The 24,764-nt window shown below is 51.1% G+C and overlaps 2 protein-coding genes across 2 annotated transcripts; both read right to left on the bottom strand.

Annotated features, from left to right (window-relative positions):
* Positions 1-1,046: 1,046 nt before the first annotated feature.
* On the bottom strand, positions 1,047-18,251 carry camta2 (calmodulin binding transcription activator 2). Its single transcript, XM_023346726.1, has 27 exons — positions 18,022-18,251; positions 17,098-17,174; positions 15,931-16,037; positions 14,935-15,002; positions 14,723-14,858; positions 14,558-14,629; positions 14,143-14,290; positions 13,941-14,069; positions 13,660-13,864; positions 12,513-13,116; positions 12,239-12,448; positions 11,579-12,160; positions 11,381-11,507; positions 10,684-10,818; positions 9,387-9,550; positions 7,210-7,388; positions 7,054-7,132; positions 6,755-6,983; positions 6,461-6,679; positions 5,594-5,769; positions 5,347-5,525; positions 5,066-5,270; positions 4,914-4,985; positions 3,478-3,498; positions 3,125-3,318; positions 1,876-1,950; positions 1,047-1,800 (listed from the first exon to the last, which is right to left on the bottom strand). Exons 2-27 carry the CDS (start codon positions 17,129-17,131, stop codon positions 1,746-1,748), a joined length of 4,404 nt encoding a protein of 1,467 aa, XP_023202494.1. The 5' UTR covers positions 17,132-17,174; positions 18,022-18,251; the 3' UTR covers positions 1,047-1,745.
* Positions 18,252-18,491: 240 nt separating this feature from the next.
* On the bottom strand, positions 18,492-24,045 carry LOC106700276 (stress-associated endoplasmic reticulum protein 1-like). The gene is made up of 3 exons (XM_023346095.1): positions 23,767-24,045; positions 22,719-22,794; positions 18,492-19,545 (listed from the first exon to the last, which is right to left on the bottom strand). The coding sequence occupies exons 1-3, from the start codon at positions 23,848-23,850 to the stop codon at positions 19,505-19,507; spliced, it is 201 nt and encodes a 66-aa protein (XP_023201863.1). The 5' UTR covers positions 23,851-24,045; the 3' UTR covers positions 18,492-19,504.
* Between the last annotated feature and the right edge of the window lie 719 nt (positions 24,046-24,764).

Below are 24,764 nucleotides of genomic sequence, written 5' to 3'. Positions count from 1 at the left end.
GTGATTCATTCATGGAGGAACTGATTCAGTACATGAACCAGTCGGGGTCAGGGTGTGTGTGTGTGTGTGTGTGTGTGTGTGTGTGTGTGGTTGATGGTTCTCCTGCCTCATTCTGAGGGCTGAGCTTTTATCTGGAGAAACGACCAACAGGAAACAGGAAAGGAAAACCCAGCAGAACCAAGGACAGAGAATATTTCTACTTCCTGTCCGTCTTTCCACCATCTTCCCTGCTTCACTCTCCAGGACAGGAGGCGTCGGTACGATCCCCTTAATGACCTTCCCAGAGGTCACCGCTCCTGTTTTCCAGTGTTTCCAGAAACACTGGAATCTGCTAGCTACTAGCTAATCTGCTAGCTACTAGCTAATCTGCTAGCGTCACTCCAGAGCAGATTTTGTGTTTGATTTGATTTCTGATGGAACTAAAATATCATCAACGTGGAGAAGTTTGATTCTGAATGGAGGAACAGATTCAGCTAGACGGCTACAAACGCACTGTAAAACTGAACCGTTAGAACTGAACCATTAGAACTGAACTGTTAAAACCGAACCGTTAGAACTGAACTGTTAAACTGAACCGTTAGAACTGAACCGTTAAAACTGAACTGTAAAGACGAAGTGAAACACAATCCACTCCAGATGAACTGATTCCCACTCGTGTCAGTCAGTCAGCAGGAAATGAATCGATGGGACCAGAAACCAGAGAAGAAGAAGAAGAAGAACGACTTTAACCCTTTATGGATCCATTACGGTTTATTTCCTGGTTCCTGATGGAACAAACTAACTTTTACTCACTTGGTAGTTCTGACTTGTTCTTGGACTCCTGTCCCTCTGCCAGGTCTGGACCCGAGTCCTGGACTCGACCGAGCCCAGTTTCAGGTTCTGTTCTCCAGCCCTGCAGACGAGTTCGGATCAAAGAAGCAAAATATGGAAGAAAAACAGACCAGAAACCCCAAGATGGAGGACAGAGCCTCAGACGGGTCAGAGGTTCTGCTGGGTCAGAGGTTCTGTCGGGTCAGAGGTTCTGTCAGAGCAGGAACCAATCAGACTTGAGGAACAATCAGATGATTTATTGTCAGAACTTCACGTCTCGTTTTCAGAACAACCAGGAAACAGGAAGTCGTGCAAAAAGATTCACTGCAACGGCTGAAGAACAGAGACTGGAGGCTGCAGGCCGGACTGAACAGAACCAGAACCAGAACCAGAACCAGGATCAGGATCTGGTCCAGACATGCTTCCTTCAGTCTCTGTCTGGCAGCTGGATTTACAAAAGCAACTGGGAGGTAAAGAGGGGCTAGACTTCAGTCAGTGCAAAACACACACACACACCCACACATACATACACACACACACGCTGACACCCCTACACACACACACACATACATACACACACACACACCGACACCCCTACACACACACACATACATACACACACACACGCCGACACACAGTTCATGCTGTAATAAATAGAAGCTCTACTCTCTATTATGGGTTTAAATAGAAGAAGCTGTGATTTGTCTGAAAGGTCAAAGGTCAGTACTTCAGAGCAGCGCTAGCAGGAGAGCTAGCAGAGCCGATGGGCCGGATGCGCCCCGCGCTGCGTCTGTCAGGCGCCGTTCCGACGCAGGCGCCGGTCCACAAAGACCAGAACCAGACGGAGCGCTGGGAGTCCTGACCGGCCAGAAGCTGCAGACCATCAGGAGACGCTGAGGGACAGGACGACACGTCTCTGTCCTCCTCCTGTCCCTCTACGTGGTCAGTCCTCTCCGCTCCAGCTCCCTGCTCTGCTTCAGCTCTTTGATCCTGAGGAAACAGCAGTGGCCGTTAGAGGAAGTGACATCATGAGGACAGGTCATGATGTCACTTCCTCTGCCTGACCTGTGTCTACAGCGCCGCAGGAACCTCATGATCTTCCTGGCCGCCTGGTCCTGCTTCTTGGTCAGGAACGACCCCCTGCTGGACAAACCAGGAACTGGTCAGACAACGAGTCTTTACTCTGACGGACCAGGAGCAGCAGGACTCGGCTGAGAGACGGCAGGGACTCGGCAGGGACTCTAGTCACACCGTGAGACTTGGAGTCAGACTCTACTGAAACCAAGTCCACGATGTTTGTTAAATTGTAAAATTACCGTATTCTCCGAACTACAAGGCGCACCTAAAAACCTTCAATTTTCTCAAAAGCCGACAGTGACCCTTATAACCCACTGCGCCTTATATATGGACCAATATTGAGCCACAACAGGTTTCGTAACTACGGTAAGCAGCCGCCGACTTCATTTTCCCCGTAGAAGAAGAAGCGCGCGGTGCAGGCTGGGTTTTGTGTAAAGACCCCAAAATGGCTCCTATTAAGAGACACGCTGACGACGCAGTTTAAGCTCAAGGCGATCAGTGATGCAGTAGAACACGGGAACAGAGCAGCAGCAGAGAATTTAACATGAACCAATCAATGGTTATAGTGGAAGTGGATATATATTGTGATTTGATTTACCGTAACAGCATCAGACTGTTTTTTACGTGTTTATTGAATCGAGGAAAAGTTCCCCTCCACTATATGTTATACCTTGCTGTTGTTAAAAGATAAACTGTGTCACCAAAATACCACGTCACTGACTTTACCTCAGGAAAATAATAAAACAGCTTTTTATTCATTTTGGGAATGAAGGGAGTTTTCAGAACGCTGGTTTGTAATTATTAATAAAGTTTGACTGACCTATCTGACTGTTTCGTTGACATTCCCTTTAGCGCAGCTCCATCTAGTGGATGCATAACGTAACCGCAGCCTCTACTGTAGCATCTATTCTATGAGCCTTATATATGAAAAAAGTTTTAAAATAGGCCATTCATTGAAGGTGAGCCTTATAATGCGGTGAGCCTTATAGTGCGGAAAATACGGTAATTTAGTAAAGATGATAAGATTCAACTGAACGACTTGGTCAGTCATGGACTCGTGTCAACAAGTCACAATGGTTGACTGGTTTGTCAAACGACATCCGAGTCACTACTAGTTAAACCATCGTCTCCGGGTCAGGCCTGTTACCAGGTCCGGTCGTTGGGTCCCAGCTGGTCTCTCCCCTCTCTGCACCGCCTAGCGTTAGCCCGGACGCCCCGCCCCTGGCCGCCGCCGTACCTGCTCTTGGGGTTGAGCGCGGCGCCCCCTCGTGGCGCCTGCTTCAGCCTCTCGTACTCCTTGTAGCTGCGGTAGTACTGCTGGATCAGCACGGCGGCCCGCCGGCTCTGCTGGAACCGCTTCTGCTCGTAGTACGACCGGAACTTGGACTGGATCAAGATGGCCGCCTGGGTCATCTTCTTGTAGAGCGCGTACTGCCGGGGGCGGAGTCACAGGGTCAGGTAAGGCCTGAACCTGGTTCTGATGAACAAACATCTGAGACCCGGCCCAGCTGCACGCATCACACACACACAAACACACACAGGGGACTACACACTGACTACACACCACTACAGCTACTGACAGCTGGTTACCTTCAGAGCTATCCATGTTAGCTAACCAGAGAGAGAGAGACAGCAGGTTAGTGACGTTAGTGGAGGACACACACACACACACACACGGTTCAGGTAAACATGAACTGTATGACTGTATATGTCAGTGGTTAAGTCAGTTTTCCTGAGTGTTTTCTCTGCAGGTTTCCCCCAGTGTATTATAAGCCTGGCAGCCCACCAGGCTTTACACAGTTTCTGTTTCATTAAAAACTCAACAGACAGAAATGTTAGAGCTGCTAAAGCTACATTAGCAGCATTGAATTAAATCTCAGTTTGTTGCTCATCTCTGCTCAGTGCAGCAGATTGAACTCATCCTGCAGGGCCGGTCCAAGGCTGCATGAGGCCTGGGGCAGAATCTGACCTAGGGGCCCCTCTTGCTGCTAAAACCATCAGCATCTCTAACAGAATCTGGGTTGGATTTAATCTGGGAGAGAGAGAGTAGATTAACTGGCCAACCTGAAAACAATCAGTTATAATTACAGTTTATTAATTTGTATTTGTGAACAAACAGATCAAAGTCAAAGATTAGATTCACAGCATCAGATTGTTGCTATGGTAACAAAACAATCTAACTGTGAATATTGTTCTTTGAACTTTTACAAAGTAAACTTGCCAGCTCCTTTAACGCCACTGATCATCTGAATAAATAAATGTTACATTAATGTTTCTGTGTTAAAATATTATCATTGTGGCCCCTGAAGCCCTGGGGGCCCGATGGAGCCGCTGACTTACTTTGGATTAAACAGAAGTGAAGATAATCGATATTCATTTTAATTGGATTTTTTGATTTGCTGTTTTTAAAACTGGCTGTGTGTTTAGATAGTTTCACTGGAGATGGTTTCAATGACCCAGTAATACTTTTAGATTTCTTGTCTACTTAACATCTTTAATACAAAAACATGGCGGACCGCCAGGCTGAGCAGGTTTACTGGAGGAAACCCTGCTGTGTGTGTGTGTGTGTGTGTGTGTGTTTCTGAATAGAAAGCACCTTGATGTTTTATATTTTGTCTTATTTTCTGACTGAACTGATTCATTGCCGATCAGTTTTTCCTATAATCTGGTTGAGATCATTAAATGCTGAACATTTTGTCTTTTTTAAATAAGATAAGATCAGATTTATTTGTCATTGTCATCAACAGATTACAACCAGATTGAGATTTGCTCGACTCGAGTTAAGATGCAGGTTATGTGTATATACATAATATACAAAGATAAAGAAATAAATAGTACAAAATGAGAAATAAATAGACATCAGAAGATGGTTGCAGCGCCTGGAAGTGTCACAACAGAATTTACATTTTTAACAAAGTGGTGTCAAGAGCAGAAGTTCTTATGCCTTTGAATTTAGTGCCACTTTTTTTTTTTTTTTTAAGATAAGATAAGATTTATTTGTTAAATAAAGTTTATTGAAAGCACACCTGTTTGTACTTCCTGTAGCACCTCTGGATGACGGCGGCCGCCATGTCCTGCTGCTCCTTTAACCTTCGACCCTGCACACACACAGAGGAGTAATGCGTCCATCAAGCCAGCAGGGGGCAGTGCATCCTGCTCAGGCAGTCGCCATGGTTACCTTGTATCGGCGGAAGGCGTTCTGGATGATGCGGGCGGCCTCGTACAGCTCCCTCTGCTCGCCGTCTGTCAGCGTCAGCAGAGCGAAGTCTCTCTCCATCTTCCCATTGGCCGATGCGTTCAGGAACTCCGCCCACGCCGCGGACGATGGGGGGCGGAGCCTCTGGAGAGCCAGAGCGCTGAGCGGCGAGGGGGGGCAGACCCGCCTGTAGCAGAAACACAGAGCTGTTGGTTCTGGTTCTGGTTCTGGTTCTGGTTCCGGTCCAGCTCCGTCAGGCTCACCTGGGCGGGGACTGGCTGTCCACCGTCTCCAGGTAAGTGGCCAACCAGGTGTCCTGGATGGCCGGGTTGTCCCGCCTCTCTCTGAGCGGAGACTCCGCCCCCAGGGGGAAATCCTCCTGTTTGATTCGCTCCGGCGTCGCCTCGATGATCTGCTCCGCCAGCGTCGCCATGTCCACCTGCTGGGCGCAGAGGCTCCGTTAGACCAGCCCGGTCGGCATGACAACCTGCACCTGGAGCTCCAGCCTACCTGCAGCACCTCGTCCTCCAGGTACTCCTCCTCCTCTCCTTCGTTCTCGGCGTTCTCGCCGTAGCGCAGCAGCTGCTCCTCCAGCAGCGCCCGCCGCCCCGCGCTCTGAGGGGGCGTGTCTGTGGGCGGGGCGTTGTTGTAGTCCATCAGGTCTCTGGAGCCGCTGGCGGTTAAACCTGGGAGAGAGGTCAGAGGTCAGAGCTTTCACCTTTATTAGCTGGCACCTAAAAACGTCTTTATTGACATTTTAGATTCAATCATCTATGTATAAAACCAGTAAAGACATCCCATAATAACCTGCATGAAGACAATAAACCTGTGAGACTGAGAACAACATGGAGGACGATCATCCTGTTGGGTCATCAGCCAAGGAGCAAAGGTCACGGTGAGGTCAGATGGACAGAAGACAACAGCTTGGTGTCTCCACTCAGAACGGCTGGGATTAGCCCCTGCTAGCCTCCCAGGCTAGCTTAGCCCTGAGTTAGCCTCACAAGCTAGCACCCTGTTAGCCTCCCAGGCTTGCCTAGCCCTGAGTTAGCCTCACAAGCTAGCACCCTGTTAGCCTCCCAGGCTAGCCTAGCCCTGAGTTAGCCTCACAAGCTAGCAACCTGTTAGCCTCCCAGGCTAGCCTAGCCCTGAGTTAGCCTCACAAGCTAGCACCCAGTTAGCCTCCCAGGCTAGCCTAGCCCTGAGTTAGCCTCACAAGCTAGCAACCTGTTAGCCTCCCAGGCTAGCCTAGCCCTCCGTTAGCCTGTGTTTAATTTCATTTTTCAATGAACAGAACCAGACTGAACCAGACTGGGCCAGACTGGGCCAGTCATTGTCACTCTGCGCTCTGACTGGGAATCGGTGAGGAGGCGCCGTTACCTGGGTTACCTGTGCTGACGGTCCGGTTAGGCTCCTCCGAGGGAACGGTGGACTGTGTGAAGGACGGAGACGGAGGAGAGACGGGCAGCGAGGAAGAGGAGAGCGATGATGGAGACGAGGGGGAGGTGTCCATGGGGGCGGGGCCACTGGAGTAGGCGGAGCTGGGGGACGGCGAGGACGGGTCGCTGGGTGAGGGGAGACTGCTGGAGGAGCTGAGACCTGGAGGAGACAGGAGACTCTTACAGCCAATCAGAGAGCCGGATGAGGTCAGGTGACAGCAGGAGGCGGGGTTACCTGTGTCCAGGCTGGTGGACAGAGGGGATGGCGGCGGGCGGTCCCTGGTGGCCGCCTGAGCGCGCTGCGTGTGCAGCTCCTCCAGCGTGGTGGCGAGGCGGGTGTGGCCGCGGGAGCGCGCCACGGCGAGCGGCAGGCGGCCCAGCGAGTCGGGGATCCCCAGCGCCAGGCCGTTCCAGCTGTACAGTAGCTCTGCTGCCCTCTGGTGGCCCAGAGCGCACGCCCACATCTGGAACGCACAGGGTGCCCGTCACCACGGCAACGCCGCCACAGCAACTGGCAGTCAGGCGGGGGCTTACCAGCGGCGTGCAGGAGAAGTGGTCGACGTTCAAGGGGTCCACTTCCTGTTCCAGGTCCAGACTGTCGCTGCTCATCGCCCTGCAGGAAGTGACATCGGCCTGAGACAGGACATGACGTCATCATGAGGGCGGAGCCAGGACGGCCGCCTGCCTTACCTCCAGTGGATCAGGGTGTGGATCAGGTGGGTGTAGCCCTGGGCAGCCGCCAGGTGCAGCAGCGTCATGCCACGGTGACCTGCTGGGTGATGAAGACTCTCTCCTCTTCCTCCCCAACACGCTCCTCTCATCATCCGCTCACACACACCAACGATCCTCCTCTCAAACCACTGGGAACACTGGGAGGGACAGAGACCAGTCACCGGCGTGACCGACTAACCCGTCCTGTCAGACGCCGACGGAGGAACTTCCTGGCATCAGGCGGATAAAATGGCGACTGCCATCGTTCCAGGTCACCTGACCTGCTTGCCCCGCCCACGGCGTGACGCAGTCTGTCCAGCGGAGCCGAGTCAGAGTCATTTCAGGACCAGGTGACGGTTCAGTCGTCCTCTAAACACCTGGCCAGGGTTTCCCCCAGTGTATCATAAACCTGGCAGCCCGTCATGCTTTACTAGCCCCCCGCCAGGCTAAGCGTTGCTTTGTTTTTTAAAGAAAAATTAATAATTGAAAAAAAAAGAATTGCCTTTTTTTTTAGTTTAAACCCGCATTGCAAGTCTCTCTGTTGCTCAGAGCGTTTCACTGACGGAGCAAATTTATTCCTAACAGATACGTTTATATTTCATGCATTTAAAGCTGGGAGAGCCACCAATCACACAGCTGCTGCTGCTGTATCTTTAAGTTTACCTCAGCGGGATCGCTCGCCTCCTTCCACTCAAACTGGACACAAGATGACCTGGATGGATATTTACATCAACCCTCTGTGAGGAATCATGATTCTTTGGAGAAATCCACATCAAGGTCGGAGTTTAAACTCGTTAGCTCTGGTTGCACAGCTCTCACTTTCAGAAGTATATGTTGAGGGAGACAGATTTACCTTTGTGAACAACTTATACGAGGTGTTTATACGCTGCCCAGCGTGTGGCGCTGTCTTCCCTGTAAAGTTCATGTCTGTGTTCTGGTTGGTCGGAGCGTTAGCGGCTAACCAACCAGCGCTAACCTCATCATGCAGGTTCAGCCGGTGAGGAGCTTCACGCTGGTTTTATATTATTTTATTATTATTTTTAGGATAATTTTTCCAGTTACATGAAGAATCAAACCATATGAAATGTTTTGTCCACTTAGTCAGTCAGAGTTAATGAGTCCAGAGATCTGAAAAACTCGTCCCATAAACTGGAGCAACCAAAACAGTTTCTGTCTCTTGTTAAAACTCAGAAATGTTAGAGCTGCTAAAGCCACATTAGCAGCATTGAATTAAATCTCAGTTTGTTGCTCATCTCTGCTCAGTGCAGCAGATTGAACTCATCCTGCAGGGCCGGTCCAAGGCTGCATGAGGCCTGGGGCAGAATCTGACCTAGGGGCCCCTCTTGCTGCTAAAACCATCAGCACCTCTAACAGCTATTAGCATTTATGGGCCCCTGAAGCCCTGGGGGGCCTTATGGAGCCACTGACTTAATTTGGATTAAACAGAAGTACGAATACATGATATTCATTTTAATTTGATTTTTTGATTTTCTGTTTTTAAGAATAAAAATTGTTTCACTGCCGAAGTTTCCCAGTAACATTTAATTACCCAGTAATATTGTCTTTTCCTGACCTTAAGTTGACATCATGAAACGAAACGCATCGGACCGCCTCGGCGCCACCGGGCTGAGCTGGCTCTCGGTAGGAAACCCTGTGGCTGGTTCTGAAGGTTCTGACCCGCAGCCTGAGGACTGACGTTAGCACTGAGCTGGTTCCAGATTTAGCTGCTTTAAAAGGATTATTTCTGCTTTCCAGGAACCAGAGAGTTTCCTCTGGTCCGTCTCTGGCCTGGTTCTGGCCTGGTTCTGCTCAGAGTCAGAGTTCTGCCAGCCGGGTCCGGTCTGGGTCAGAACCTTCAGAGGAAACCCTCTGAGGACCAGCAGTACTTGTTTTGGTCCAGGTCCAACTCCTCTCCGTCTCACTGCGGCTATTTTAACTCCTGGACTCCATCCGACAAAATCCCATGACATCAGCCAGAGGGGGCGGAGCCACAGCCGGGCCAGAACTGGGCCAGAACCACAGAACCAGAACCAGCAGCCGGGCCAGAACCGGGCCAGAGCCACAGAACTAGAACCTCGGAACCTGCAGCGGGTCGGATTGAACCTGCTGTCTGGACGTTCAGACAGGAACCACAGAGTAAACTGGACCGGACCTACCTGCTGCTGGTCGTCAGGTAGAGGAGGGGGCGTGGCCAGCTGGTTCCCACTCTGCTGCTGCTGATGATGATGATGATGATGATGGCCATCCCGAGCCGCCATCTCCGCCATCCGGCGCTCCATCTGCTCCAGCCGCTCCAGGATGGACATCCTGAACTGGTTGTCTGCAGGTGGAGAGAGCAGGTGCGTGAGGCTGAGGCTCCGCCCACTAAAGCTCCGCCCACTAAAGCTGCACCCACCGAGGCTCCTCCAGCAGCAGCTCCGTCTCCTTCGCTGCGCTGCTGAAACTGAACACGCTTACAGCAGGGCAGCCCCAAGCTCCTCCTACACTACCCACAATGCACCAGGAGCAGCAGGAGGCCGACAGGTGATCAGAACGTGGATCAAAGATCAACCAATCAGCTGCTTGGATCTCAGCCAGAGCCAATCAGCAGCAGGCAGCCGTCAACAGCTCTGACCAGCAGCGATCAGTGTAAAGAGGGTCACACACACACACACACACACACACACACACACCATACACACTCTCTCATAACACACACACTCATAACACACACTCTGTCTCAGATGGAAACTATCTGACTGACTTCGATCGCCCGCCGCCTGGCTCTCTCTCTATTCAGGAAATAAAAGCAGAGGCTAAATATAGACTGATCCAGTGTGGCCTGCAGCACACACACACACACACACACCCACACACACACACACACCCACCCACACACCCACACACACACACACACACACACACACACACACACACACAGGGGACTCCCTGCTAGCAGCTGCTCTGATCCCTCCAGGACAGAAATAAAACCACAGCTGGTTCTGTTGGGCCGGCTGCGGTTCTGGTTCTGAGTCCAGATAAAACCAGCTGACAGGTGAAGCTGCTCCTCTTCCTCCTGATGAAGAGGATGAGGAAGAGCAGCAGAACCACTAAACCGTAAGCATCAACTGACTGGGACCAGTGAAGCAGGCTGATGGTCGTCATGGTGACCAGCCGATCCTGAAGACCCAAACCCAGCAGGGAGAGGCTGAGATCCTGAGAGGATCATCTGGTCCAGAACCGCTTCAACCAGCCTGGAGAATACTCAGATTACTGAACTCACTCAGGTTGCTATGGTAACTCCACGTCTATCGGTCTGAAGGAAACACGGCTGCTTCTACCAAACACGGAGCATCAATCAGAACCAAACCAGAACCCAACCAGAACCTGCTCCTGCACCAGCGGCGCCTCCTGCAGGTCAGTGTTGGCACGAGCAGAGGAGGAAGAGGAGGGTGAGGAAGAGCAGGTACTGACCGTCCAATGAGAGCCAGTCCAGCTGGGAGCTGGGCAGAGAGCTGGCGTTCCTCGCTCTGTACTCGAACAGAACCGACGACGACACCGACCCGCCGGACTCCAGAACCTGCAGACACACCAGGCCGGCCTCATGGGCTGAAACACAGGAGAGACAGACGGGTCCATCAGAACCCAGAGACAGACGGGTCTATCAGAACCCAGAGACACACGGGTCCATCAGAACCCAGAGACACACGGGTCCATCAGAACCCAGGGACAGACGGGTCCATCACAACCCAGAGACACACGGGTCCATCAGAACCCAGGGACACACGGGTCCATCAGAACCCAGAGACAGACGGGTCCATCAGAACCCAGAGACACACGGGTCCATCAGAACCCAGGGACAGACGGGTCCATCACAACCCAGAGACACACGGGTCCATCAGAACCCAGGGACACACGGGTCCATCAGAACCCAGAGACAGACGGGTCCATCAGAACCCAGAGACAGACGGGTCCATCAGAACCTCCACAGGATGGACAAGAATCCGGGCTTCATCCAGATGATTCAAAGATCATCATCATCCAGGAGGTTCCGACAGTCTGGACCCGCCAACCCAACCCCGACCCCTATAGAACCGGACCGACCCATGCAGGACCGGCTCCTGTAGAACCAGCCCCTGTAGAACCGGCCCTGCCCGTTAGCGGTCAGTACCTGGGCAGTAGCAGCGCAGAACCCCGGTCTGGATGAGGGAAGCGGGGACGGCGCTCTGATCGAACACGCAGGAGTACCGACCCGACGGCTCGCTCCACGGCCCGGTGATCAGAACCTTCACTCCGCCCTGCAGAGAGAACAGCAGCTGGGACCGGAACCAGAACCGTTTGGACCAGTCGCCTAGTGCGGGACGCTCACCTCTGGGTAGGACCACTCTGGGGAGAAGTCTGTGATGGCGGCCAGGCGGGCAGCGGCGGGCAGCGGCTGGGGGAACGGCAGGAAGGAGGAGGACGGCGACGGCTGCGGCGGAACCACGTAGCGGACGCCGGTGGGGAACGCAGCCGGAGCTGGGGGGGCTGCGGCGGGGCCCGGCTCCTCGGTGATGAGGTCAGAGATCAGGTCGGGGAACTGGCTGTCGAAGGAGATGTCCAGCTCCTCAGGCTCCGCCTCCTCCTGGCTGTCCATGCAGGCGTCCTCGGAGTCGTAGCGCCGCCTCCTCTCCTCCTTCACCTGGGCCGTTGCTAGGGAGGCCGTCTCCATGGCAACAGCTGCCGGCAGCTCCACGGGCTGATGGAAACTCTCAGCAGGGGGCGGAGCTTCAGGTCCGGGCAGCCGATTGGACGACGGCAGGACCAATGGCTGCTGCCCTTCAGGCGGTGCCGGAATCTGATTGGTGGGCCGGGACGGTTCGCCTGACCCGTCATGGCAGACCAGCAGGAGGGGGGCGGAGCCGCTGTCTGGGTGTTGCCTAGGAGACGGGCTGGAGGGGGCGTGGCTTGTCTGAACGGAAGGAGTCAGAGAGACGGGTGAGAGGAAGGATACGGCCTCAGGAAGTAGTCCCAGTGGAACCCGGCTCACCTGAAGCAGGACCAGCTTGGTGGGCGGGGCTCTGCCTTCATCATCATCATCATCAGTTTCTTCCAGCTCCTCTTCCTCAGAGCGGGACTCCTCCTTCACCCCGTCACACTCCCCCAGCGCGCCCAGCTCCAGGCAGAGCGGCAGGACGGGCGGCGCCACGGAGGAGGTGGGAGAGAGGGAGAGGGCAAGCGAGGGGGGGGGGGCCCGACAAAGGGGGGGAGGTGGAGGAGGAGGGGGAGGTGGACAAGGAGGAGAGGGAGGAGGGGGGGGAGACCGAGGAGGCCGGGGTGGAGGTGGTGGGGGACAGGGAGAGAGAGAGGGACGGGTGAGGGAGGGGGGAGGAGGTCCGGATGGAGGGGGAGCACATGGGGGGGGGGCCCCCATAGGTCTCACCCTGTTTGGGGGAGTTCAGGAAGGAGTCGGGGTCAAAGGCCGGGGGGAGGGGTGGGGGAGGCGGGAAGGAATGGGGAGACGGAGGGGAGGCGGCAGGGGGGGTGGGAGACTGGTGGGAGGAGGAGGGGGTGAGGAGGAGCCCCCCGATGACTGGGGAGGGCAGGAGGGTGAGGGAGAGGGTGGTCTGGATGGGGGCGGGGGCAGTGGGGGAGGGCGGGGAGGGAGAGGGGGGTTTACCAGGAGGGGGAGGAAGGGGGGGGGAGAGCAGCAGCGACCCGAAGCTCCTCCTCGACCCCGCCTCCTCTGGCGGAGCGCCCCCGCCCTCCCTCCCCCCTGGTAGGGTAGCGGCTGTCGCCATGACGATGACCGCGTTCTGAGGCAGCGCCACGGCGGCCAAGTTGCTGTGGCGGTTGTGGTAGAAACCGTTGCCTTGGTTACGAACAGCGATGGCGGCCTTGTGCGTTCGGGGCGGCGATGAGCCTGAACTGTGGAGCAGAAGACGAATTCAAAACGGTTCAGACAGGATGTTACGTCCATTCCTCCATCGTAGCTACAGAGCTACGGCTAAGAGCTACACTACAGAGCTACACTACAGAGCTACGCTACAGAGCTACGGCTAAGAGCTACGCTACAGAACTACGGCTACAGAGCTACGGCTACAGAGCTACGCTACAGAACTACGTCTACAGAACTACGGCTACAGAGCTACGCTACAGAACTACGTCTACAGAGCTACGACTACAGAGCTACGGCTACAGAGCTACGGTTACAGAGCTACGCTACAGAACTACGGCTACAGAGCTACGCTACAGAACTACGGCTACAGAGCTACGCTACAGAACTACGTCTACAGCTCTAAACTACAGAGCTAGGCTACAGAGCTATGCTACAGTTTCCATGGTGAGTCTCCAGCCCACAGCTTGGTTCATCTCAGACCTCGTCTATTAGACCAGCGGTTCCCAAAGTGAAGGTCTGGAGCCCTGTGGGGGTCAGGAGGCACCAAGTGGGGTCACAAAATGAAGCCTTACGTGGATGAAGGGCTGGAGGAAGACGCAGGGCTCTGAGGCTGCAGCTGAGGCATCTTGCTCTCTCCTCCTCCTCCTCTCCCTGACTCTCCTGGTTCTGAGGACGGAGGGGAGGCGGCGGGTCCAGAGGAGGACGGCGGCAGCTTGGGGGAGATGATCCGATGCTTGGTGCTGTTGCAGCGGTGGGGAATGTTCACTCCTGGTGACACTGTGGACATGAAGAGATGGGTGGCGGTCAGAGTGACGTCAGAGTGATGTCAGAGTGATGTCATGGAACCTCCTACCTTGGTTGGTGCTGCAGAGGCAGGCGTGTGTACGGGGCTGTGGTTTGGTTCTCTGCCGGTCCAGGATGTGCTGCACCAGTTCTTCGATGCTGAATTCCCCAGAACCCATGGAGCACTTGATGCTGTGGACTGAAACAAAGAGAGGAAGGGTTAACTCCAGCCAGAACCCGGGTCGGACCGGCCGGTCTGCTCGGCGCCGTACACATGGGCTTCAGCTGGCCCAGAAGGTCGTCCCGGCTCCACCTCAGGGTGTCGTGGCGGTCCGACACCGTGCACAGCAAAGGACTGCATCTCCCAGAATCCTCTGGCGACGGCACGTTCAGGTAGTGGACCAGCACGATGTCTGGGTTCTGCAGGGAAACACAGCAGGTCCCAGCTCTGATGATCAAAGATATGCGCTTCAACAGGCTGCATGGTTCTGATCCAGTCCACAGAGCAGGCCAGATTACATCTCAAACAGTATTACTATCAAGAAAACGTTACATCAAGGGTTGACCCTCAGGAGGTCGGCCCCCTCAGGAGGTCGGCCCCCTCAGGAGGTCGGCCCCCTCAGGAGGTCAGCCCCCTCTGGGTTTGACCCTGAGACGGTCCGAGCCGGTACTGTGTGTGTTTCTGACCTGCAGCAGCCAGTAGCATCGTCTGTGGAATGTTGGCACGATGGAGGAATGGACGTAGCAGCCGTAGAGGCACTGGAACAGCAGAGAGACACTGGTTGACCTCCACCACCCTGTCTGAACCTTCCTGTGTGTGACTCAACATGACCTGCAGGGGGCGCTGCCTACCTCCAAGCCCTGGACCTTCAGCTTCATGTGGTCCTCTCTTGTCGTCTTCCCATCCTTCCTTTTCTTCCAGCAGTAGCCATCCTTCCTGTACTTCACCTTCTTCCTGTTGTAGAGGATGATGCTGCCGTTCTTCGGCCTGAAACACCCAAACATGACAGGTGAGACCGTGACGCCCTGCGCGCCGTCTGGCAGGCGTTTCTTCAGGACAGTACCTGGTCTTCAGGGAGCAGCAGAGCCACTCGTCGTGTCTGTCGAAGGATGTCAGGTAGGAGGCGATCTCCTGCAGACCAACACAGGAACAGTTCTTTAAAGAACCGACACAGGGACGGCTCTTTCAAAGAACCGACACAGGGACGTCTCTTTAAAGAACCGACACAGGGACGGCTCTTTCAGAGAACCGACACAGGGACGGCTCTTTAAAGAACCGACACAGGGACGGCTCTTTAAAGAACCGACACAGGGACGGCTCTTTCAAAGAACCGACACAGGGACGGCTCTTTCAAAGAACCGACACAGGGACGGCTCTTTAAAGAACCGACACAGGGACGGCTCTTTAAAGAACCGACACAGGGATGGTTCTTTAAAGAACCGACACAGGGACGGCTCTTTAAAGAACCGACACAGGGACGGCTCTTTAAAGAACCGACACAGGAACGGCTCTTTAAAGAACCGACACAGGGACGGCTCTTTCAAAGAACCGACACAGGGACGGCTCTTTAAAGAACCGACACAGGGACGGCCCTTTAAAGAACCGACACAGGGACGGCTCTTTCAAAGAACCGACACAGGGACGTCTCTTTAAAGAACCGACACAGGGACGGCTCTTTCAGAGAACCGACACAGGGACGGCTCTTTAAAGAACCGACACAGGGACGGCTCTTTAAAGAACCGACACAGGGATGGTTCTTTAAAGAACCGACACAGGGACGGCTCTTTAAAGAACCGACACAGGAACGGCTCTTTAAAGAACCGACACAGGGACGGCTCTTTCAAAGAACTGACACAGGAACAGGTTCAGGCTCTCAGTGGGAAAAATGAATTTATTTAAAGGTTTTGACAGATAAATATAAACACAAGAGGCGTTTTACCCAAAATAATCTAAGAATAAATTTGTGATGTTTCTACTTTCCTGTTTCCAACCTGATTGATGAAGTCACTAAAAGGACCAAAATGGATCAGAACATCTGGTCAGAACCCGCTCCCCTCACCTCGTTAGTGTTCCACCTCAGACGCTCGTTAGGCAGGCAGGCCGAGCGGGGCAGACACTCCAGCAGCTTGTTGGGAACAAACACCTTCCTCTGGCCTTTATTCTCTGCTGACAACACAGACGGTGACGGGTCAGAACAGAACCCGGGTCAGAACAGAACCCGGGTCAGAACAGGATCACCACTGACTAACATAACATAAAATCCTGGAGGTATTTACCTGTAATTATTATGAGAAAATCATTGTTAATGTGATGTTTTCATCAGTCAGGGTCAGTCAGGGTCAGTCAGGGTCACAGCTACAGTTATTACTGAACAGTGTTTGTTGGTATGAGGTCAAAGACACCCTGAACAGAGAGCTTCATCCATCCATCATCCACCCATCCATCCACCCATCCATCCACCCATCCACCCACCCATCCATCCATCCATTTATCCATCATCCATCCATCCACCCATCCATCCATCATCCATCCCTCCATCCATCCATCCAGTCCCAGAGGCACCAAGTCCAACCAGTCGCCAAGCACCATCATCTCCTCCGTGTCTAGATGAGCCTCTGCTGCACCACCTGAACAGAATAATTAGGTCATCAGCAGAACTCTGGAGGATTTATCTACCCAATAAGGAGGCAATAAAGCCATTTGATTCCTGTGTTTTCTACCTGTGGCACATCTAGACACGGCAGGACAGCGACTGGAGGACTGGAGTTGGACACCCCTGGTCTAAATGATCTCGGATCAGAAGGAGTCACAGTTCCTCCCGAAGGTTCTGGTTCTGTCCAGACGTTCTCTGAACACCTCCAGGAACCAGGATGTGGTTCATCCAGACCAACCAGAAGACTGAAGACGAGGTAAGAACCACCTTCAGTCAGTATGATGTCAGTCTTATATGCTGACATCATCTCCTCTGACATCACCTCAGGATTAAGAGGTGTGGGCCCCACAGTGGCCCAGGAGGCCGAGGACACGCCGGGCCTTCTGGACAGAACCGACTGACTGAGCCCAGGTTCATCAGGCCGGAGACAGGCTGAGCAGAACCTCCAGCCTGTCTCCCATCCAAGGCGCACAGCTGAAACACCTTCGGTGACGCTGTTGAAAACATGCAGTTTCCATGGCAACAAGTAGGTAAGAGCAGCCTGGCTCTTACCTGCAGGTGGATGGCACTGACCTGTCTCCGTGGAAACCATCTCCTTGTTGCTCATGGCGACGGGTCTCACAGGATGGACGTCCACGTGCCGTGTCCCGCTGAGGACAGAGAGAGACAGAGAGCCGTTCAGTACCCCGATCAGCTGCACGCGCACACACACACACACACACACACACACACACACACACTTCCTTCAGTGGAGCCCAGTTGCCTAGCAACAGCCAAATTTGGATCCACTTTACATGAAAAGTGTTTGAATGACACTGTACATCGTTGTGTGTGTGTGTGTGTGTGTGTGTGTGTGTTCAGACTTATATAACATGTTGAAACAGGGAACACACACCTCACCGCATCACACCTGGATCGGAACCGGTTCGAAACGTGCTTATATTGAAACACATGAATGTTGAATGCGACTTATTAAATGAGACACTTTTAATAATTATACAACAATAGTGATTAAATCAGCCTAATCGGTCCATTCTCCCTCACGGAACCAGAACCTCCTCCAGGAGGCCGCTGGAAGGCCACGGACTCTCCTAGCTGCGGTTGCCGCCTCTCGGCGCTTCTCCCCGGCTGTGGGAGTTCTGCTGCTCCCGTTCTGTTCGGAGCTAACGGCGGGAAGCTGCTCAGCTCCGCAGCGTTGACTTACAGGCTGAACGAAGCAGTGACAGCTATGAACCCCGACAAGAACCGAACCCTGCCGCTGTCGGGCTGTAGGCAGCAGGAAGGTACCGGTGATATTCTGGAGTATAACAGCGGTGGATCAACACCTGTAGCAGCCGAGCTGCAGGGCTGGAGCTCCGGGTGAGACAGCTCCGCCCGCAGCCAGCCCTCCGCCCGCTGCCGCTGCTGACACACCGGAAAATAAACCGGCAGGAACCGAACCTACAGAACCGAGTCCGGAGCAGCTCACAAATAAAACGCCAGTTAAAGCTCATTTACCTTCCGCCTTCAGCTCAGCCGCCATGTTCGATGTCTATGACGTCACTGCGTAGCAACGGAGAAGGGCGGGGCTACAACGGAGGATGATGGATCTGATCCAGAGGAAGGTGTATGGTGGAACTTTACTGCCATAATTCGAGAGAACACATTTTCAGTTTGAAAGCAGGACTTCGTGTCTTTGTTCTCAAAACTTGTAATGTATTTAAATCTGATCATTTTCCATGATGTGATATAAATCAGATAAATTATATTTAAAGATTTTTGTGATAAACCATGAAGTTTTAGAATCTTTCAACAGAACGGTGAAACTGGACTATTTAAAGTAAGTTTTTCACAGTATAGCCTCAGGATGCTAACAGATGCTAACATCTCCTTCACCCTGATCCTGACCGGAACCTGCCGTCGGACCGGTCTGAACTCCAACTGCTGATCTAAGCAGCATAACGAATGAAAGACGAGACTCAGAGGCGCATAGAGAAAAATATCAGAAGTTTTATTTTGTATAAAAGTGGAGAAATCGTCCAGCAGGGGGAGACATAAACAGCTGCAGCAGGGAGCTTGTTGTCATCAGTTTTACAGTAAAATTCACTTCCTGCAGATCAGAGATGGAGGCGGAGCTAAAGCTGCTGTTTCCAGAGCATTAAAGAGAAATCCTGCTTATCCCCACGGAAACCAACTCGCCCTGCAATCAGCTTCTGTTATGGTTATGTCACATTATACCAGAGGACAGAGCATGCTGCGCTTTTATTGTGAAATACAGAGGAAGAGTTAACGGTCACAGCTTAACAGAGAGCAGTAAACAACTGGCCCCGTTTTTCTGATCCTCTGCTGAAACATCAGCGTTATGGCTTTCAGGGACGGGCCGACTGCAGACTCTTCATAAATATTTTTAAATAATTATTACCGACGGTGACTCTGAACTTTGAGGGACCAATCAAAGCTTCACCGGGTTCAGAAACAACAGAATCTCCCTCTAAATCAGCAGCAGGCGGCTGGACGACTGGAAGGAAAACAGTTAAGACTTCATCAGATACCAGCAACTCCATCAGTTCATCACCAGCAGCAGTGCAGAAAATAATAATAATAATGATAAAAAAACAATGTTCTGTAGTAACAGAAGGAAGAGAAATGAGTGTAACTCCACAGGAACGTGTGTGTGTGTGTTCTGGTCTTTCTGCCTCTGTAGGGACCAGGGCTCTAACTCAGCAACATGAGGACAATCAGAGATACAAGGACACATCAGCAGGACAGCTGTGGACACACGTCCTTATACTGAGGACGTGTGTCCACAACTGGATTACTTCTTCACGGTGGGGACACGTCTTCAGTGACCCAGTGTCCAGGCCAGATTTCAGAGTTCAGGTTCATGGAGACCAATAATTTACAATCCCCACAAAGCCAGAAACGCCCGTGTGTGTGTGTGTGTGTGTGTGTGTGCAGGGCGGGGTGATGAAGGCAGGCTTGGCTCTGGGGTCAGAGGTCATCACATGCCCTGTCGGATGCTCTGGATGATCTGGAAGATGGCTGAAAGACACAGAGAGATGGATGTTAGCAGGAGGAGGAGGAAGAAAAACAAGAGGAAGAGGAGGAGTAGGAGAGCAGAAGCAGGGAGTCCGGCCCTGATGAAGGTTCTGGTCCAGATACTGGAGGCGGTGAGGAAGAGGAAGAGCAGCTTCCTGTTCTACTTCCTGTCTCAGTGTGAAGATAAGTGACTGTGAGATTTTTTACTTCCTGTTTCTCTGCAGAGGTTTCTGCCTCCTGAGTGGCGATAACGGGCCGTAACCACGGCAACGGGCTGTAACCACGGCAGCGGCCCAGTAGACAAAGGTACTACTGGTCTAACTCGCCCTGGGAGTTCTGCAGAACTTTAGCGCATCCAGAACCGAATCCAGAACCTGAGAGGGAATCAGTGGGAGGTTCTGATGGTTTCTGCTCGCTGCAGGTTCTGGTAGAGTTCTGTTTGGTCCGGTCCGGTCCAATCCAGATCTCTACAGCCGATCAGCCATGGTGACACCACAAAGGAGGACCATGAGGGAAGCTCAGAACCAGAACCTGTCAGGACCGAACCCATCAAACCCAGGTGAAGCAGTAACCATGGCAACGACCTTGTTTGTAGCAGAATAAGCATTTATTATAATAATAATAATTATATATAGGCCTGTTGTGATAAATGATAAATCAATTAATCGTACGATAAATTAAAACTATCGATGTCATTTTAATTATCGGCTTTATCGTCTCTTCCGGTCTTTTTCTCTTTCTGTTGATGACACTGAATGAAAAAAGGCTCAACTCCGGTGCTCTCCACTGACTCCTCCCTTCCTAATTTCCTTAGTGTAAAGCCCAGCGCAGACTACACGATCTTAGAGCTGTCGGATTGTCGGCCCATTTTCAAAACCTGACAGACCACACATTAGCGGACAGAAATCCTAGGTATAACGGTTCGATCGGGTTCGGTCCTGCCGTGTGGTGTCCAACAATGGGCACAAAATAATGGCTACAAGTTCAGTTAACTAATTTTAAAACCAGGCATTAATCAATGCTTTACTACAATCTACCTGCAATGCATGTGGCCAGTGTCAGCGTAAAGTCCTGACTGAATGAAAATCATTAGAACCTATTTACGTCACGTTAACGAAGAACAGCTGAAAAGTTACCGGGTTTATCAACTGCAGTAGCAATTTCGCTCCAACTCCTCCTCTTGTCATTTCTATATTCTTTGCATGTTGAATAAACATTAATGTTGTTTCCACATATCATCTCCGATGTCCGCTGGACTTCGGGTTGCGCCGTGTCAGCTGTTTGGGATTCCCCTCCGTAATTTCCCCTCAGAAAACACAGAGGAGAATCCAGCTTCCTGATTGGCTGCCTGTCACATTCAACAGGAAGCGTTAAAGCTCCCAGTTGGGGAAAAACCTGATTTAGATCAGAGCGGCAACGACGATCTACCGTAACACACCACACAATCTTAGAAAGACCAACGATCTAAGATTGTCATAAGGGGAAAAATAGGAGCAAAAAATCATGTAGTGTGAATTATTGCATCAGGTAGTCGATGTGCCCATCTTCTCTATTTAAATCTAATTATTACTGAAGGGCAACATAATATACAAACTTCATAATCTGCACTCTTTTGGTTGAATGCAGTATTTATTTCCACTTTTACTTTATGTTGTTTAGTTTTCTTTTCCAAGTGAGTTTTTTGTTAATGGAGACTGAGAATCCATTTTATTTTTGTTTTTGGTTGTTTTGTTTATCAGTTCCAGTGTTAAATATTATTTTGAAAATAAAGTGTATCTATCTTTGGCAGGAAATCACATGGATTATTACATCATTTCCATTAAATCAGTGTAAAAAGGTCTTCAAACAATATTATCGTTTATTGCAATAATTTTTGAGACAATTAATCGTTGAGCAAAATTTGCTATCGTGACAGGCGTAGTTATATATTTTATTTAAAAGGACAAATAATGTCACCTCACAAAAATAAAAATAGATTTTAAAGAAAAAAAAAATCCAAATTAAAAAAATTAAAAATAAAGAGATCCTGTAAAAGGCTGTTAGAGCAGCAGAGAGTTCAGCCGGATTTAAAGACAGACAGACAGTCAGAGAGTCTCTGAGTGGGAATGTGGACGATTATTGTAAATACTAGACGCTTTATGTCCAGAAGGAGCATTCAGAAAGCGGGCGGCTGCAGCTGGACCGGTACCGGTACCTGCTTTAAGTTCTGCTCAGAGCTCCAGGATGATCAGTCTGGATGAATCTAAACGCTCAGAAACCAGCAGATCAATCTGATCTCTGATCAATGGCTCCATGTTCTCCATCAGAGCCAAAGCTCCTCAGGTAGCGGCTCACCTTGATGCAGCTACTGATATACCTGGGATTGTCTCCACACCTGATCACCTTCAATAATCAAAGCTGTTGATTATTTTTAATCAGCAGGTTGGAGTTAATCTGCTGATCCAATTTCAGTCAGAATGAAATGACCCATAGATGCATTTCATTTGCTTCGGTTCACCGAATGACCGATGAGTTTCATCTTTATGAGACACAAACTGAGGAAAAGTTCTATTTACATTCTAGTGAGGTTTTCACATACTTTTATTTTTATTTTCTTTATTTTGTGTGTGTGTGTGTGTGTTAGCTTATTGTCTGAGGATAAATGTGGTTCAGTTTCATTGTTTAGTTTAAACAATAAAATATTAAAATCATGAAAATCATCGGGTTTGATGCTTCCTGGTCTAAATAACTGAATCAGATTTCAGTGGATTTGGTGAGTTTTGAGGTTTTGTAGTTTGTTATTGTTTACAGAAAAACTTTGTGTTGCTGCTGCAGATTTTCACGCCGGGGAAAAAGTGTTTGTATATTTACACAAACTTTGATAATTTTATACATGCCGACTTGTGCGTAAAATATGGCGGCGCAGATTTTTTGTGCACACGCTGCTTTATTCATGAGGCCCCAGAACACGATTCCTCAGGGTGCAGTTGGGTTTGGACCGACCACCAGAGGAGAAACACCAGAACAGGTCCGTCCCACCCTGGTCCAAGCTCAGATTAAACAGAACCAGAACCAGAACCAGCCAGTATCCACAAACGGCCCAATCAGGTCAGGTGGAGCTTCTTGATAAGCCATGCTATCATGCTGACCCGCCTCACCAGGTCACCAAAGGTCACGGTTCTGCAGAGGAAACTCACCTGATCCACAAACCACGAAGACGAAGAGCGCCAGCAGCCAGGGACCCACCGGAGACTTGTCCTCGTTCACCGGCCTCTGCAACGCAAAGCAGGCAGCATGAGAACCGCAGAGACGCAACGCTCCACTTCCTGCTGAGGCCCGGTACCACAAGTACCACCTGGTTCCACCCGGTTCCACCTGGCTCCAGAACCTGACCTGAACCATTTCCAGAGGAGAACCATCTACAGACGGTACATCCAGGCAGTTGCCAACTTGCTTCCAGATGATGAGGAACCGGGCGGGCCCCGGGGCCCGGGTTGGGTTCATCATTGTTACCAATGATTATTGGTAACAATAATCTGAATATCATCAGGTTCTCCTGCAGCTCTGATGCTGCCATAAAACTCAGCAGCTTCACTTCCTGTCAGCCACAAACCAGCTGATGGAATCAAACGCCTCGAGCTAAGCTAGCATCCTTCCCACAGCCCAGAGGAAAATTACTCTTATTAATATTCATATGCTAATCCGAACTAATCAGATGGAGTTTATTCATGTTACCGGGACCAGAGCTTCAAACTGGACCATGACCCGACCACCATCAGCTCAGACAGCTGCAGGAGGAACATGGAGGTGGTGGAGTGGTGCTGTGGGCTCACTGAGGAGCTTTCCTCCTGACCGGGTCACTGGACCCAGAACATCTGAACATCAACAAACTTCCTAGAAATAAACCATGCAGGGGGGCGGTGGCTCCCAGCAACCTGCTGCAGTTATGTAACATTTAAATTAGCTCCGACAGACAAAGATCCGAACCCCGAACTGTAAGCCGAACCGAACCTAGGACCCGTCCCACTAAGATTATCAGTTTAAATCCGTTTTTTACAGTTTATGATTCTGATTAAAGAGGTAAAGCATCTAAAATCCTAAAGGTTGTGAGAGGAGTCTGGTCACTTCCTGCTGTAACCCCGCTGATTGGCAGAGCGGAGCCACGCACCAGATACGGACGTGTTTCCGCTCCATGTCCAGCCAGGTCCAGTATAATATCAGTAATTACTCCATGTCGGAACCCACCGAGGTTTTCTGGACGTGTCCCCGCTGTGTGATCGTCTTGCTGTGCCGCTCGTTGGCCACCTTCATCCGCTGAACTGCAGACATGTTCCCACCGTAACTACCGGAGCCGGACAGGAGCGGGTCGGAACCGGGTCAGAACCTGGTCAGAGAGAGCAGCAGCGCAGGCTGGAGGCTGTGGGGCGGGAGTGGTGAACGGCTCGGCTCGGGTCTGGTTCCCCTCCGTAAGTAACCTCCGAGGAATCGGCGCTAGCTGTTAGCTGGTGCTAACTGAACTCCGAGGAACTGACCCGGTCACGTGACACTGGTCGGAGCGCCGCAGGGTCTCTGCTGCCCCCTGGTGGCAGGAGAGGAACTGCGTTCATTTCATTTCACCGGAATGAAATAAACTTTATACACAAACTAAGACACGAACATTCAGTCATGTTGGAAGAATTCCTTTCAAACTTAGACCTTAATTTAAATATCTATTATCAACCGATTTGGACCTAATTTAGTCAACAGAAAGAGTCTAAACTGAGCTGAAATCATCTTGGACCCTTCAGATGGAGGACAAACCAGGACCGGATGAGCCATCCAGAACCAGGAAGGCATCATGGTTCTGATACTACAGCTGGATCAGAACCTTTCCACAGGTCTGGGTTAGAATCGTTTTTTCAGCAGCTGACCCAGAAACTGGTTCTGGTTTTGGACTGAATGCATCATGAAATTAAATCAGTGTGATTAATAACTAGTTATTTAGTGAATTTTCCGATAATTAGATTGATATAATATGGTACTAACTGAAAGTATGAATGTTGTGATTATGGGAGTAAAACTAGATAATTTCTCTCTTTCTGTTTTCCAGCTTTTCTGATTATAATTACAATTATTCACATTTATGTCAGACTGATGATAAAAAACTATTTTATTAATCAGATCAGTTTGATTTTAAATGCATGTTAGATGTTTACTGTGAGATTAAACCAAACTAAACCAATCAGTCTGGATTAACTTCAGTT

Source organism: Xiphophorus maculatus, chromosome 14 (assembly GCF_002775205.1).
Source record: "Xiphophorus maculatus strain JP 163 A chromosome 14, X_maculatus-5.0-male, whole genome shotgun sequence".
NCBI classification, from domain to species: Eukaryota; Metazoa; Chordata; class Actinopteri; order Cyprinodontiformes; family Poeciliidae; genus Xiphophorus; species Xiphophorus maculatus.
This window is presented reverse-complemented; position numbering and strand designations above follow the sequence as displayed.

Coding starts and splice junctions, on each gene's coding strand:
- LOC106700276 (XM_023346095.1), bottom strand. CDS start 23,850: ATGTCTGCAGTTCAGCGGATGAAGGTGGCCAACGAGCGGCACAGCAAG. Junction 22,795..23,766: donor GACACGTCCAGAAAACCTCG/GTGGGTTCCGAC, acceptor TTTGCGTTGCAG/AGGCCGGTGAACGAGGACAA. Junction 19,546..22,718: donor CTTCGTGGTTTGTGGATCAG/GTGAGTTTCCTC, acceptor TGTGTCTTTCAG/CCATCTTCCAGATCATCCAG.
- camta2 (XM_023346726.1), bottom strand. CDS start 17,131: ATGAGCAACAAGGAGATGGTTTCCACGGAGACAG. Junction 14,070..14,142: donor GGGCCAGCTGAAGCCCATGT/GTACGGCGCCGA, acceptor TCTTTGTTTCAG/TCCACAGCATCAAGTGCTCC. Junction 6,984..7,053: donor ACTTCTCCTGCACGCCGCTG/GTAAGCCCCCGC, acceptor TGTGCGTTCCAG/ATGTGGGCGTGCGCTCTGGG.